Source organism: Poecilia reticulata, linkage group LG8 (genome assembly GCF_000633615.1).
Source record: "Poecilia reticulata strain Guanapo linkage group LG8, Guppy_female_1.0+MT, whole genome shotgun sequence".
Taxonomy (NCBI): Eukaryota; Metazoa; Chordata; class Actinopteri; order Cyprinodontiformes; family Poeciliidae; genus Poecilia; species Poecilia reticulata.
Window position 1 is genome coordinate 24,544,306 of NC_024338.1, and position 17,055 is coordinate 24,561,360.

The 17,055-nt window shown below is 39.6% G+C and overlaps 1 protein-coding gene across 3 annotated transcripts in view; it reads right to left on the reverse strand.

Annotated features, from left to right (window-relative positions):
* Positions 1 to 17,055, reverse strand: part of crebbpb (CREB binding protein b) — a 41,642-nt gene that overhangs the window by 11,908 nt on the left and 12,679 nt on the right. Inside the window, exons 3-16 of one of the 3 annotated variants that reach the window (XM_008416709.2) lie at positions 8,463 to 8,630; positions 7,436 to 7,688; positions 5,667 to 5,780; positions 4,016 to 4,255; positions 3,793 to 3,892; positions 3,543 to 3,680; positions 3,347 to 3,464; positions 3,066 to 3,240; positions 2,889 to 2,951; positions 2,556 to 2,671; positions 2,013 to 2,198; positions 1,572 to 1,922; positions 496 to 681; positions 234 to 414 (exon numbers count right to left, since the gene is read on the reverse strand). In XM_008416709.2, the coding sequence (XP_008414931.1) occupies positions 234 to 414; positions 496 to 681; positions 1,572 to 1,922; positions 2,013 to 2,198; positions 2,556 to 2,671; positions 2,889 to 2,951; positions 3,066 to 3,240; positions 3,347 to 3,464; positions 3,543 to 3,680; positions 3,793 to 3,892; positions 4,016 to 4,255; positions 5,667 to 5,780; positions 7,436 to 7,688; positions 8,463 to 8,630 (2,389 nt within the window). Of the gene's footprint in view, positions 1 to 233; positions 415 to 495; positions 682 to 1,571; positions 1,923 to 2,012; positions 2,199 to 2,555; positions 2,672 to 2,888; positions 2,952 to 3,065; positions 3,241 to 3,346; positions 3,465 to 3,542; positions 3,684 to 3,792; positions 3,893 to 4,015; positions 4,256 to 5,666; positions 5,781 to 7,435; positions 7,689 to 8,462; positions 8,631 to 17,055 lie in introns of all 3 variants that reach the window. The other 2 variants (XM_017306336.1, XM_008416708.2) reach the window with 2 other exon arrangements.

The window sequence follows — 17,055 nt, forward strand, 5'->3', positions numbered from 1 at the left end:
ACTGCTCTCATACGTTGCAGTGGCATGACATAGCCTTCGTTCCCAATATAAATAATTAATGGTGGGCTATAGCAGGGCCTCCATCTCCTTCTATAATAGCTTAGGAGAGATCTGACTTGAACAGAATCAGAAAAGGCTGGTCAAAGCTGTATGAAAATTAGGTTGTCAGAAACTGGTCCTAAAATGTTAATATTGTCAACAAATAAAACATCAAAGTGGATGAGCGGTCTTACTTTTCTTGCGGTTCTGAGCAGTRGAAGCGGCTGATGTGCTGTTGGACGCACCGTCCTCCTCTTCTTTGGGTTCCACCTTCACCTCTGGCTTCTTCTCGTCCGTCTCCATCGGTTCCTGCTTTGGTTCTGCTGCATCCGTTTCCTCCTTCTTCACCAGGGAGGGTTTGGTTTCATCGTCCTGCTGGGTAACAAGAAATAAAACCCACATTTACCTTCGAGGCTGTGCTCCAATTTCTTTTCAATGCAAAGTAAATGTACGTACTTCCATCTTTACATCATTTTGCTTTTTCCCAGACTTGCTGTCCTCCTCCTCCTCYTCTTCTTCCTCTTTGACTTCGGATTTGACCTCGGAGCTGCTCATGTCAGGCAGGGCCTGCTGGGAGCTCAGCTCAGCCACGGAGCCAGGAGTGGGTACTCTGTTATCGATACCGGCAGCAGCCTGGGACAACTTCAAGGAGTTAAAGAGACAAAATGATCACTACACTAATCATTTTATCAAATAAGGATGAATGATGAGAAGATTTTAAAAGACCAGCCAGGAAGTTGAATTTAAACCAATGGCGGTATAAGCAGGGTTCGTACACTTTTCCCACAGTAAAATTTAAGAACTTTTCAAACATTTTCAAGGTAAGTTTTCAAACTAATACAAATTAACTAAAAAAATAAGTTTCACTATTATATCACATCATTTATTACTATTATTAATGTTTTGTGATGGTATTCCACAAGGAAAAGGCATATGAAAAAAATAACAAAATTGTACGTTTTAAATGTTTCTCACACACAGCCTATACWACCGAGAACAAAACACTAACACCTGAGAATTTCAATAACTAGCATATAAAATTTAAGTCAATGTTCATTTCAATTACACTGACCAATACGTCCTTGAGCCATTAGGAATAATAAATATTCGTTACATTGACAGAATCCCAACAAATCGTAAGCTAAATGGCCTTCATGCTTATATGTAATGCTTAAACATAATGTACAAAGAAAGTTACAAAAAACTTATAAAAACAAAAATAATTTTAGTAATTCTGACCGACCTAAACTAAGAAAAGTTTGAAAAAACATMTTTGTATCGTTTTATTAGGTGTTTAAAATATCTAAGTGACGCTTTCCAAATTTAGATTGTTACTCCAGTGTTAAATTGCACTTTATTACAAAATTATGCTGTTTGAATATCAAGCATTTCAAGGACGTTATTCAGAAATCAAGCACTTCCCAAACCTTGAAAACACAAAATTGAAATTTAAGCATTTTCAAGGATTTTAAGCACCCTTACGAACCCTGTATAAGCCAGTTTTTAGCATTCAGGCAGAACAAGGATCTCACCGGTGTACTAGGGTGCTGAGGCTGCACAGAGGTGGGCTGCTGCAACTGGCTGGGGGGCTCAGAGGGAGGCTGCAGGGGTGTCAGAGGCTGGGAGGGGTCAGGGGGAGTGCTCATAGCTGCAGGGGGGCGAGGAAGGCTACTTGGAATGTGGGTTGGGGTGGAGGGGGGTCCTACTGCAGAGCCAGGAGTGGAGGGCTGCGGCGGCACCTGGGCCTGTGTGGGAGCATGCTGCTGCTGTTGCTGCTGACTGATGCTGGGTGGAGGGGGTGTGCCCCGGGCGGGTTGGGTGGTGGGTCCAGAGGGCAACTGGGAGCCCAGTGCATTCAGAGGGAGGTTAGAGGTTTGTTGTTGCTGGGGGAAAAAAGGGAAGTTCACTATTAGCATTGCCTAGTATTTATTGGGCAGACGACTAGTTTCATCCAACTTCACAGATCATCTCACCTGTGCAACGGTAGCCTGTGACATAGTTTGACCCATGCCTATATTCACATTCATGGCTCCACCTGCAGCACCAGGATACTGACCCTGCTGCAGGTACTGGCCTTGGGCGGCTGGTTGAGACATGCTATTGGCATGATTACCCATCATGCCTTGGTTCGGGGGCATCCTGGATGGAGACATGCCCATCTGAAGAGTGGCAGAGAACAAGATATTAATCAAAAAATAATTTWAAAAAAACTGTATTAAAATGCAGAGGAGGAAGTCAGTTTGAGTTTTTAATGAAAGTTTTCAAGAAGGAAAAAACATAATGTTGAAGATTATTCTTTTCTATATAGCTTAAATGTGAATTATCACTATTGTGAATTATTTATTAAAATAAATTGAGGCTTCACTTTTCTTTATTTCTTTAGAACAAACAAGCAAAACACCTAGTGTATTAAAATAGTTGAAAAGGTGATTTTTGCAACGCGTTCTTGAAAGAACCCAACATAATAATAATAATAATAATAATAATAATAATAAAAGCCGGGAAACCAATCTCACCACAGAGTTCATGTTCATCTGCTGCGGATGGCTCATTGGGGAAGGAGCCCTCGCTCCCATGGGTGCCTGAGGCATCTGTGCATTCTGCATCGCCATTGGGTTAAACTGACTGATTCCTGTGGGAACATATTTATGTACAATTACATACCTCTTCAGGGGAGTTGATGTAATTTAATATTTCAATGCCCGAATGGCCTGGCAGGGGTACTAAACCAACCGACTGAAAGAGTGGTTCAACAATCTCAGGCTTTACTAAACAGCTTCATCAACATAGTGTTTACAGTTATGGTCTGATATTAATTAGAAACACATGTAACAACTTGATAGACATACCTTGATCCACCTGCATACGGTTCATCATCTGATTTGGCATGTTGGGCATTGTTGCAGGTCCATCTGCAGGGAGGCAAGACAGAAATATGCTTTATTAAAAGTTGCTCTTAGTATCTGAAAACAAAGTGAGTAGGTTTTAACCAAAAAGCCAAGGAGTTACGGGTTGTTTGTACTAACTTGGAGGTCGAACGGCCTGTGCAGGCCCCATGCTGTTGGGTTGAGCCATACYAGGCTGCTGGGGTCCCGGCACGCCCACCATGATGGGCTGTTTCTGCAGACGCGAGCGTCTCTTCTCCTCCAGCTCCTTCTGGATCTTGTAAATTTTTTCTGCCAGGAAGTGGTAGTACTCATCCTAATGAGATGGACAAGAAAACCATGAGATCAGAAAAGGTAAAAAAAAAAAAAAACAATAATTGAGTTGAAATGATAAATAAAACAACTTAAGAGTATCATAATACCCTGCTGTTTGCCGACTCATACATGTCTCCCTCAACTTTGCGTGCGTAAGCCACTAAGTTCTCCATTCGCCTGTCCTTCAGAGCTGCAGGGTCTGGGGTCGGGAATATGGCTTGTACTCTGCAGGATGAGAAGCTGAGTTTATCTGCTGAACAACAACATATTCTACAGACACACCTGCTTATGTAGTAGACTTACAGTTTGTGCACCAGATGGGAGCGCAGGCCCTGAGTCACGTGTTCATGCCAGGCCTTTCTTACCCCTGTAGCAGAGAGAGGGGTGGCAGCGGGGAGGTTTCCCATACCTTCTACCTCTGATCCATCTGGCAGTAGCTGCCTGCTAGACAGAAAAAAGGTTTCGCTTTGGGCTCATTTCATGAAATAAGGAGAATATGGACAGAGACCAAGAAAATGTAAGGATTGAGTCAAGTAGAAATAATAAGGCTCACTTGTTGAGCGAGGAGGGGAGTGAGGAGTCGGAGAGCAAGCCCGTCTGGTCCGAGGAATGGCTACCCAGGCCTCCTGCCATCTGGTTCATCTGATTAGTGCCTGATATTAACGCATATTAACAAAAGTTTACATACAAGCACACTGACTGATCAGTTTGGTTAAAAAGCAAACAAAAAGAAAAAAATAAAATAAAATTCAGCTAAAGGTTTTTTGGTTTCATACCGAGTGGGTTCATATTTCGCAGCTGCTGGTGCGCCTGGGGGTTCTGCTGAGCTGGACCCTGACCCTGGACCTGAGCAGGGGAATGGTTCCCATACGGGAGGCCCAGGGCTGCGTAGGCCCTCTGCATAGAGCTGGGGTCGATGTGTGTGGGAGCGCTGTTGATGGCTGTGGCGCTCGGCTGGCCGGGTCCGACTGTACTGATRGCGTTCTGCAGGCTGGCTCCGGGAGAGCTCAACATGGCTGGGGAGAGARATGAACACACCCACTGTTTGGTAAAACCGAATAAAAATAGTTATTAAGTACATAAGCAAACTTTGCAACTTGTAATTTTAATTATCTATAACAAAAATGCTTGTCAAGTATTATCACAAAAGTAATAAGTCAAAAAATTAACAAAACCCAAAAATGGTTAAAAAGGAAAAGAAAATGTGTGTTAGAAAACTTTGCATCTTGTGCTTTTGTTTGCTCTTATTWATTTCAAAATTCAAAATTAATGTTGCTGAATGGTTCATATCATTCTGAATCAGAGGGGAAGACAATAACCAAAAATGAAACATAATCCAGATAATATATAAAAACATATAAAAGCCATCTCTGGCTTTTGTATGTTTTTAATTATTGAAACATATATAATGATTAATGTAAATGAGTCATTTAGTGGGAAAAAGAAATAAAAAATATATATTGAGTAAAAAATTTGAAATTGAATTATGAAAATTTAGCATCTTTTTGGCTTAAAAAAAACAATAATGCTAGCAAATTATTAATTTCCACATATTAAATCTGTATTTTTGTTAAATGAACACATAATAAAGAACATAAAAATTAAGAAGTTAAAAGACCTATAAGTAACAAAACATTTGGCATCAATGCATTTTTCTTTGTTCTTAAYTATTCAAAAATCCAAAGCAAGCAAATGGTTAAAATCCCAATTTTACTTAATTAGTGGAAAAAAATTATAATACAACAAAATGACTAAGTTAAATTAAGTTGATAAAATGAAGGAAATAGAAGAAAATTACATCTTTTTCTTCTATCTTCTCTTGCATCACAAATGTTGCTAAGCATGTTTTATTGCAATAATAATCAAAGTAAAAAATGTAAAACTGAAAAAAAAGTTAGAAAGATATAACGCTCCACAAGGAAACGTTTTCTCCTTTTGACTACTTTAGTCATGAAAATAATTGTAGKAAATGACAATTTAAGAATGTATTTAAAAATAATAGTAAAAAATAGATAAAAACAGAAAATGGCAGCTGAAGAAGGTCTCATGTAAAACCGGTGCAGCTCCCTGCTGTGTTGATTGCTGACAGTGAGCATGCTGCCTCTGTGGGGGATTTAAACCTGTCATAGTGGCTTTTAACCAATTAGAAAGCATGCTGTCCTGAGACCCTGCCCCCCGCTAATAGCAGAGCCACCAAGCCCCTCCCTGGGTGTCACATTACAGGCCCTCCCTTTCTAGAGGAATCCTCTCACCGTCGGAGCTCGGAGCTAGCGAGCCAGCACAGCCGTGCAGCAGGAAAACTCTGCCTGCAGGTGGCACCACTTCATGGTACGCTCACTTCCTTGAGGCTCGCTGGTGTTTGTTGAGCGCTTCTTAAAATGTTTTAATAAAAAAAGCAATAGAGCAAACGTTCCTGGAGTTACTTACGCTGCTGATTTCTCTTGTCACTTGCGTTCTTTAAAGGCAAGCAGACGGGGCAGTCGTGCCGCGTACAGTTCTTCCAGTGAGAGATGATCTGTCTGGATGATGCACAGTGAGCCACTGAAGAAAAAATGAAAGCAAACAGCAACTCTCAGTGAKAAAAATTAACAAGTAAACCAACACACTCAAATCAGACGGGATTAAAAAAATATAGATACGAATTCAGCAATTCAAAATTAATTACTCAACATGCTGTAAAACCATGAAAGTACCTTTTAATTTACTTGAACAACTGAAACAGCATAAACATTAAAGTTCAAAGTTCACAGACCCAGGGTGTCTGATGGGGACCAGTGTAAACATATTAAATGTAAAACAACCGTCCTTCCAGCAGTTTGAAACGATTAAATTAATGTTTGCTGATGTCGTCAGTCACTAGGGTTCAGCCAGTCAGCTGAGGTAACCGGCTCCACTAAAGCAATAAAACACGGACACGCAGACGTTTTGCTATATGCTCTGGGAAGCGGGGTAACTGCCTGGAAATCGCACTCAACAGGCATCAAATAACCCTCCTCAAACATCTGTGCTCAAAGCACTTTACACACAAAATAACAGCTTTCTGCATCGTCTCACGTAAAGAACAAGATACGCGCAGCAGCCGTTTTATCGGGCGAGTGTACCGGTGTAATCACTTGTTGGAGCAAAAAGTCAATCTACGGTAGCACCTTGTTCATTTAGGCATCTGGAAGTGGAGAAGAAGATGGAGATAACTAGCTTAAGTTCATAGAGAGCATCGGATTAGAGAAGGGTTTTGGTGACAGAGAAGCTGGTCTAGAGSTGTGAAGCGTCTCTCTGGTTTATACAAATCATTCAGTGAAAAGCAGGTATGTGAGTGAGACGAGAAAGGGCAGATCACTTTTTTCTAGATATGCAGAAAACCATCTAAGAAGACGCATCAGGTTGAATAGATACACCAGATTCTGTCAGCTAACAACAAAAAAGTGAGGCTACAGTTCAACTGGACTGTTGTCCAGTTGAATAGTGCTGGAAAAAAATATTTGCTTTGGCACACTTTGGGCCCTTTTCCGTCGTTTACAAGTGACAGCCTACCCGAGTATTACTGCTGCTGATATCCAACCATTTATGACCAGACTGTCAGACAGACAGACCTTTGATGGCTACTTCCGTCTGGGGTTGTCAAAATATCCAAGATTTCAACAAAATCAAGACTAAAAATGATTTATTCAAATGTACAATTTTTTGTTCAAATCTATGCAAACTGATTCATTTATAATTGCTAGACTTCTTTTGGCAGCAGAGCTGCAATAGCAGACACTGAGCTCTACTAAGGTGAAGATGCTGTCACTCAGAGAAGAAAGCTCAAGATGTCTATTTTTAGTGTCAGTGAGGTGTTATAAGGATGTCAAAGATATGTTAAAAAAAGCTTCTTAAAAAGAAACGATGTTCTTCAACTAGCTGTTCAGTGATTCATTTTGGCTGGGAGAGAACAAGATTAACAGATAACAGGAAGGCTAAACGTAGTAAAGCTCCTGTTTTCTCCATCTGAGCTTTCAACCTCGGTTTGTTTTGAAGAATGCCTGACTGAGGAATCAAACGATCAACATTCTCAGGGGAAAACACACAAACAGCTCTGTTTTAGTAATGYTATCCATGCTAATCGCTCACAACTGACGCTAACAAAAATATAATGTGTCAACTCAATTTTTTTTTTTTTTWATATTAGTTCATGTTTATTATTGTAATTTTTTACTCACCCTGGCAGGACTTGCCAGCCTGGCAGTGAGTCATGTGGTTGAGTACGTTCTTCATGGTGCGGCAGTGTGGCAGCGTACAGGCCCTCACTTCTCCGTTGGCCTGTTCCCGCCGTTGGCACTTGTGTGCGTGGAGCAGCAGGACCAGCTGCTGCTGAATGAGTTTTCGTTTCTCAGGGTCGGCAGTCGGCCCTCCAGATACGCCGCCAGCCCCTGGGACCATGCCCATAGATGCTACCTGCTGCTGCATCTGGGCCTGCAAGGGCATGCAGACACACATGGTTATTACATTACTCCATTGTCAAATGTTGCTCATTTCAAACTTTAAAAGTGTGTAAAAAGAAAATGATGTGCATAATAAAACGCAAGAATTAAAACTTGAGGTTTGGCATTAGCAGTTTAACGAGAGAAGCAGTTAAAAAAAAAGATTAAAAAAAGCATAGAAATTGAAGAAACATCTAAGGAGCAAAGGCAACCAGCAACAACAAAAATAAACTGGAAGTCTAATGTTTCATTATTGTAGCAATGTTCAACCCTAGAAATTGAGGAAATTACCTTTAATGCCAGAAAAAGTCAGAATTAAAAATCACCAAATTTTCTGTTTTCTTCATATTTAAATGTCTTTTGGTTAAACTGGTGGTATGAAATGAATCAATGAAGTGAACAATTGAGGTTTTTACACCCCAATTTTAACTACAGCTGCATGCAGACATTGTGAAGTTGAAGCTGTCAAGCAAAAAGAGGATTACCACTTAGCCATACTTAAATTAATTAATAGCGGTCATTTTAGTCTTAGTTTTGCTTCATCAGTTGGCAAAACCAACTGAGCTGCATAAATCCTGCATTTTGTTTCGAGTATTATTAAAACCTACAGTTTATATTTTAAAGAAATTATGAAGTAAAACATATATTAACAATATAAAACCCAACACTGAACTGTAATTTTTTTTTTTCTACAGCATTGAAGGATGACTTCAGAAACGCAAATCCGACAACAGGCAGCAGGTCATGCAGGGGCTAAAACACTCACCATGTTTGGCACATTCCCAGCTCCCTTTAAGTCAGCAGGGAATGGGGGCAGGTTGTTAGAAAGGGCCGTCTTGTTCTGGAGTTGTTGGGCATTGACCCCCGCTGTCCCCATCTGCTGCACCCCGGCCTGGCCATACTGCTGGCCGAACGGAGCTCCTGACATCACCATCTACAGAGAGCAAACAGGACAATGGCTGGTCACAGGCTGAGTCTCAGCATATCGCAGTTTCTCCGTTCCTGCCCAAACATCCGACTGGTTAAAATTGGGGAACTTGGCTGGCTTTCTCTCACAACAATATAGCACTACTTTAAAAAAAAAAGATTTTAGGATGGTTAAATTTACCCAAACTGCCAAATTTGGGCCATGTGCAACTAAGTGGAAGTAAAATAAACCTATCGTCCATGACGGACCATGACAATTCTGTTCCGTCATGGACGAATGAAATTACAAATTTCTGAACTCTGATATTCTTTCAGTTTCACTTATGCCATTGTCTAGTAAGAAACATACGCAATTGTACAATTAAATGGTGGAAACTTAAGGGGAGTTGGGATTTGTACTCAGAGAAGTGAATCCACTCTCCGGACATCATTTCAAAAGAAGAGCTGTGGTAATATTATCTACCAAAAACAAATGTAAGATGCCAACCATATTAAGGATAAGGTGTCATTTGTCCATTTGTGTGTTTTTCACTAATAGACCATAATGCAGATGGCTCACTAGTGAAAAATTATTTCAACTTACTAAAACCTGAATAAATTCTCTTSAGCTATGGTTGCATGTTATTAGAAAAACGTAACATTTAGATTAGCGGTTCTCAACGTGGGCGGTACCGCCCCCCAGGGGGCGTTCAGAGGACGGCAGGGGGCGCTGGCAGACATTTTTACAAAAGGGGGGCGCTGGGATGCCTTTGGGGGGCGTTTGGTCGAAGGTAAACTTTACACCTTAAATGCACAACAATGCCAGTTTAGACTTTGAGCAACTTGGTAAAACTGTATTGTGTTACATTAAACTGTGCAGTTGCTTGGCTCCAACTGTATCGATGGCAGCTCTTCTTCTTTACAGTGCTTGTTACCTTTTGTTAGCTTCTTGGCGCAGCTCCGTTCTCCTGCTACTGGTAGCTAAAATCACGATACCCTCACTGTGTATCCCTCTGAAAAATGAACCTATTTAAATAAAGAAATAAAGAAATCCCTCCATGGGTGATTCCACGATAGAGGGCGTTCATTTTATAGCGTTAACACGCTATAAGTGGTCCGGTATGAAACGGGGGTGATAGAACAACACAGCACTTTTAAATTTCAATAATCACAATGCAGAAATTGTTTCCGTTGTTTTAAAAGGTTTATGTCAGTCTGCCTTTTCCCCATCGACCGCCCTGCACCTTAGGGACTTAAAAAAAAAAGACATTGCGCAAAACTAGATGTGAATTATTGCATAAAAAACAGAGAATCTGATGCTGAACAGTGAAAAAAATCAACACATGATGGCTGGGAGAGAACAAGAATTGTCATGTGTGAAACACATGACAATTAGGYGGCGCAGCAGGTGATGAGTTAATATTATTCGTCTTAAATTATTCGTCTTATAATGGATAAATGATAAAACAAAATCTAGCAACAGGAAAGAAACTAAAGTGGACATAGCAATAAACCAAGAGAGGATAATACTAATCAAAGGGAACTAAATGGAAATGAATGAAGAACAAAATGCAAGAATAAACTAAGAAACTAAAGTAAATACAGAGGAATAAACTGGTATGGCAAGACCTTTCAAGCAATACTTAATACAGAGGACGGTATGGCAAGAATAAACAGACACTATTTCCAGATAAAAGGTAAAATATTATTGTTGAAATGTTATGGGTTTGTTCAGACCACATCTAGTACTGAGAATAAATATATCTTACAGACGATAACGGTAAATAACTTATCACTTATTTATGTTTTTATTTGATTTGATATTTTTATTTCTTCAATATTATTTTTCATGTCAGTGTTAATGTCATGAGGCTGATGACTCCATGACACTTTCAATTTGACTCATTAGGATTTGATTAAGAACCAGATTTGTTCTTTGTAATTTCTGTCCAGTAAAACTATCAATCTATAAATCAATAGACAGGTCTATATAAAGATATAATCCATGTTTCTGTCTCATATTTGTATGGCATTAAAAGGACCTGGAACTTTTGTTTTTCCACTGAAAGCTCTGGTTTGCACAATAAATGCCATGTGGGTGAAATTTTATGGATGATGCTCTGATGTCCCATTTTCCTGAAGGCAGCACAGAGCTGCACCACCAGAAACCGACAGAAACACTGAACAGAAGAAGAGCTATGATTAATGTAGTTACAGTTCTATCCATGTTTTAATGTTGCAGAGCTCAGTCGTTTTGCAAATAGTTCAAAGTTTAAACTGGCATGTTGCACATCTTTTATCTGGTCATTTTGTGGAATATTTAACAACAAGAAAATGGCAAAGAAAAAGAATATTTGTTGCACTCTGATTGGCTGCTGTTAGCCCTACCAATTTTAACTTAAATGTTCATTGCATTTTTCGTAGACGCCTGTGAAAATAATTTCTATTCCCATGACTTTTTTGTTCTTTGGGAAATTATTTTTGATGATAAATACAGAAACGAGCATAAAAATCAAAACATCTACAATAATGATAGTAATATTAATTCTAAAATAATGGTCAGTGCAAAGTAGCCTACACATTCTTTGGTGGGGGGGCGGTGAGTGACCTGGATAAAGGCTAGGGGGGCGCTGGCCCAAAAAAGGTTGAGAAACACTGATTTAGATCATTTCATTTAGAGTGCGATGATGATGCTGACTGCAATTAACCCACACTGACTTATCTTAGGAAGAAACATTCCTGTGTGGACGGGACCTAACAGGTTGTCGGGTTCAAAAGTACCCAGAAACACAGAGATCGTCCCAAAACGCAACTTTCAATTAGCACAATGAGATGTGTACATGAAGTCTCAACGCAATGTTAGCAGTAAACACAACAGGAAAACAAGAATGCCAAAAGTGCAGAACATCCCATCAAAAATACTTTTGAGCGTTTCTCCTGCCATCACCCCAAAAAGATCAAGGTTCAAAGTTATAACGTATATCTAAAATATGTAAATAATGCCATATGATCACATCATGAGCTATTTCTGTCCCTAAGTGGTCGCTCCTCCACTTTCCGCTCGCTATTATGAAATTACGAATTTTATAAAAGATGGATGAAAACATGCGCTTCATACGCTGTCACCGACACCAACACACTGCAGATCATGTGCTGGTGAATACACACAAACAGAAAACATGTTGCAGAAACTTGCAAACCGAGCAAGCATATCTGTATCTTGTTAAACAAGCTCAGTTTCATTTTGAGGGAACCGCTTCCTTTCCTACCTGAGAGGAGCAAGTCTCAGGTACAAACATGTAATATAGCCCAAATGCTTCACGCCCTGCTCCTGACAAACAGCAAAAATACAGTCATCACTGAATAAAAGGTTTTGACCTGGCTTGGCTGTCGGAGGGGAAATGTTCCCTCTGGCTGTATAAGACTGAGCTTCGTAAGGAAACGTATACATGAGAGAGAGAGAAAGGTACAGTAGACAAAAACTGAAAAGCGCAGAGAGACAGAAACAGGCAAGAGATTAGATATTTCAAAGTGAGTGATATGAGATATTTCAAAATCAATATGACGATAGATAAAACTATAGACACGAAGAGAAATGTATAAATACAGTAGAGAAGATGAATTATGAAGATTCTCAAATTTGTCCTCCTTAGTAATACTCTGTTGAACATGTAGACGTATTCAAGACGTGTTCAAGTACTTCTTCAGTAGCTGTTAGATATATTTAGTTTGTATTAATGGCTGCTACCTGGATTACATCAAACAATTGCTCTACAAAGCGATTGGTGCTATTAAAAGAAAACAATGAAAAAATTACCTGTCTAGGTAATTTTTGCTTTTGCAGAACCGCCGGCCTTAAGACAAAAGTCCCTAGGGGAAACACTGTTCTTTTCACAAAATCCAACATAAAGCCTATTTTGAAGTGTCATAATATGTTTGGTACACACAAAAGATAGCAGCCTAACAAAGRGGGAATTTCCCAATTCTAATTCAAAACAGAAGCTTAATATACAACCAGGTGTTTTTTTTTTTTTTGGTATCAAATTCATTCTTCTCAACAGGCATTAAAATATGGTCAACAAACTGAAATTGTTTCCATTTTCTAAATGCAGCAATAATGTGAAGTAATGCGTTTTCATTTTTCAAAATCAAACGTTTACATACATTTCCTCAACATTTGACAGATAAAACTCAACATTGATCAAATCAAAATTTTTCTGTCCAAAAGTCACATTCTGGCAGAATGCTAATGGTCCCTGGCAAACACACAAATACTCATAATCTTTTAACTTCTTGACAATGTCTGGAGATTTTACTATATTATTTCCCCTTAATGTTCTTAGATGGAAAACACCCACACAACATGATGCTGCCACCCCCATACTTCGCAGTAAGAATGGTGCTCTCAGGTTTTGAAGCATTTCCCTTTTTCCTCCGAATGTACCAATGGCCATTATGGTGCAAAAATTTTAATTTAGTTTCATCAGACCTCAGGACATGTCCGTAAAAATTAAACTCTCTCTCTCTGTGCACATTTTTAATCTGTAATCTGTCTTTTTATGATGCTTTTTGACTTGGTTTAAGATGCCTTTTAGCCCATCTTAAACTGGAGTCATTTGACTGTTGCTGATGATGTTCTGGAGCCGATATGCAAATTTTGCACTAAAACATGTTGATATTTGACACATGCAACCCTCCCAGAAAAGTATGATGGTTGGATATTCTCACAGATGAACATGGCACCTTCAGTCATCTGGAAAGTTTATCCAAATATTAAGGAGAATCCTGATAACTTGGCTGATTTCTTGAAATACGCAGTTGTGCCTAAATTTCATTTGAAAGTTGTCAACATTTTGAGGAAAGTAAGAATTCTCAAAAACTAATAATATTTGGCATTTAATAAGAAAACATGTAGGGCAGAGGGGAAAAAAAGTATTTTATACATTTTATGTGAATAGGTGGTTTCTTTACAAGGAGCAACACATTTCATAGGAATGGGTATATATTGCATCATTTATTGGTCCTTTGAAATCCATCCTGCAATAATGGGGCTCAACTTCAATTGACTGACTGATCCAAAACAGATTAGTTTTTCAGGTTCATTTTGTTTAAAGTCTGATTATATAAGTTTATCAATAAATGCACTTACATTTAACAATTTGCAACAATTGTGCACTGTTTAGCAAAATTCTAATGTTAATGTTGAGAAAAGAGATTTATTAACAGATAACTTATTCTGGTTTTAGAGCCATATTTGTGTTGCTGAGGCTCTTACAGTATTCAGTGATAAAGATTTAAGTGCCAATAAGTGTCAAAAGACTTATGATTACTTCAAAACATAAAACACTTCGATATATTAGAATATTACGATAAAAATCACTATCACCAGCCCCTGTACTATAGTGGAATACTTACATTTTGTGGTATATTTTATCTGCATTAGCACTAGGGGTTGCACCAATTAGTCGACTAGTCGATTCTTTTCTCTGCAATGACTTTTTTCTGGGCCAGTCGACTAGTCGCAATCAGATGACAAAACAGATTTTTCCAAGGAAATGAAAGAAGGTGGAATAGGTGAGTTYGWCAGAAAGCTCAAATTGTATAAAAATGTAAATAATTTAACAAAGAGAAACTGTAAATTACACGTAGGCTACCGCAATAGGGGCATTTTGCGGCACGGTGGTTAGCGCAGCGCCCCGCAGAGACTTTAGCCCGTGGTAGTCAGGAGTCCGACTCCAGTCCTCCATTTGCTGGGCCCATCATGCCTCTCTCCCACCCCCTCCGCTCTCTCTGCCCCCTTACAGTCAGATTGCTGTTAAACTAGTGCCGAAAAAATCCTTAAAAAAATAAACAAATAAACAACCGGAGTAATGTRCGAMAGCGCGTCATGATGTCAGGCTTTTTTATCCCTCAACTACCCCCAACTGATCCACGTCACTCTCCGTATTGAAGTTTTTAACCTGGCAGCTTTACGCTCTTATAAAAATATGGTTTGACTACATCTGGAAACTAAGTCCAAGCTTCATCCGGAGGGTCTGATAGAGGCGATCTCGGCCGCTGTCTGCATGTCGGTCAGAGAGCCGCTGCTGAGTCAGCAGAGCTTCCTGCTGCACATCGGGCGGAGGAGCAGCAGGTGGTTTCGCTGAATTCAACTGTAACCAAACGGGATCCGTTCATAATACGTTTGGTTTGTGATGTTCCAAAAGCGCCATTGTGGTCAGTGTGATAATTTGACTCCCATACAAGTAAAACTACCCAGAGATCATCAGCATGACCTGGTGTTTGGAATAAAAAAAAATGTCAGACCCAACTTTGTGCAACAAACTTTTCTCCGCCGCTCACGAAGAATGATCTGTTTATTGCTCTTTTAATTCTGCATAATAGACTTAGTAAAAGCGGGAGAAGGGGAAGGGGTGTCAATATTTGCAGTGAAAATAGCTGATAAAGCCTCCAAGTAGTTATGAAGGGTTTTTGCGCTTACGTCACTATGACGTCACCGCGACTAGTCGACATCGACTCGACTATTATCATGATGGAGTCAACCTTAAAAAATATGTAGTCGTTCAACCCCTAATTAGCACTGGAATGGTTCACAAAACAATACTTACATATTTTAAAGTTACTGTTCCATTTCTATTTAATCTGAGGAATAAAAGCTCTTAGCTGAGAGATTTGTTGAGCAGAGCCTCCAGGAAAATTAGCTTGTGTTGCTAACATTTTTTAATGCAACACAGGTAAAGGCATGCTGGGCATCCTTACTTGTTGGCAGGATGTTCAGCATTTTTCTTTCTCAATTAACCTTTTCCATAATTAGTTGCTCCCAATGTAAGGATTATGCATTTTTTTCAATAACTGGACCACTGTAAGAAAACTAGAGCAAATCTAAAACAGTCAAAAGGAACAGAAGTGGATTAGTGCTTTTATTTTTAATAAATTAATTAATCCAACAAATTTAACAGACGTTTCCGGCATAAAGCGGTTTGCTGCCGGTCTCGACTTTCTTCTTTTGCCGTGGCTTAAGCAGCCCGACAGAGCAAGCCCTGCCCAGTCTCAAGAAAAACGGTACGTGACACACACAGAGAAAGACCAGCTTGCACAACAAATGAGCACTGCACCGCTGCCTGCCCCTCCCCCTCCCTGCACATAAAACCCACAGATGCTTGTCTGCCTCTCATTCACACATCCAACCTCTCCTACCAATGGCTTCTCCCACTTGATGAACTGYCTTTATCAGGGGATTGTCGRCCGGGGCAAGAGGAAGGCAACGCAGCAACGGAAAGCCTCCAGTGCCTCCCCTCCCTCAGCTTGTGAGCCTCGTTTCTTCAAGTGTTAATAATAAACTCTTACAATGCATATAAAACTTTGCATGTTCATTATCCTCAAGTGTTGGGAACTTCCTAATCAAGTTCTTATATTTAAGCTAAACATTTGCCTCCAGAGAAGGACAGATCAAATGGACAACTAAAAGTGATGAACAATAAAATTTTATATTTGACACATCGGTCTTGGACCATTTCAAACATTAAAAATGGCTTCTGTTTACTCAGATTTTTTTTTTTTCATTTCTACTTAAACTGTTTGCATAAAGAGAGAAAACGTCAGTCTTTTTCATTTCAAACAGAAGCCAAGAACACAGGCTGCACAATTTTTTTAGACATTTTTGACACTTTTACGCAATCTGCCAAGTAATCTGCCAAGTAAATCAAGATGATGCTTTGGTCTCGTGCCATTTGCAACAGTTTTTAGTTGTTCCAGTCCTTTCATTTTTAGATTATAGACTGGCTCTGTGAGATGTTTTGACCTCGTTTAAACTTTCTCCCTCACCTGTCTGCTGTGTGTTTTGGTCTTCAGGATGGAGATTCTTCACTAAAGATCTCTAAAAAACACTTTTGAGGCCTTCCCATAATAGCTGCCTTTAGACTTTAAGCTATGCAGATGCGAGTTCGATTTAATTATTTAACTAGAAAATTGTAGGCGGAGTTGGTTGCGTGGGATTTCATTTAGGGGCACCATATTAAAGGGACAATGAATACAAAGGCATGTCCAACGCTTTAGATTTGTATTTGTTGCACAGTGCAGCTTTCCTCTCACTTTGCTCCGTCCCAACTAATTTCAATAAGACGGCGTACGAAACAGCGTCAAATCAATGAATTTCTGAAGCACATTGTGAAAAATTAACTTGCATACGTCTGCACAGGAAAGGAGGGGCTTGTTTCATGTGGTGACGTCTGCTGTAACAATGTCAGCCAGAGCTAGCCTGTTGGTTTTAATCTTGGCTTCTTTTCAAACCACAAAGCCCTGTATCTCTCAGACAAGCGGAGGAACAATTTCTCGCATTGAGCACTTCAAAGTGCTTGAAACTGTAGATATTCGGAGACAATAAAACCAGCAGAGCACAATACAAACCGCTGCTCATTCAAAGATCGCAATGCACGAATGCCAAGCAACGAGTT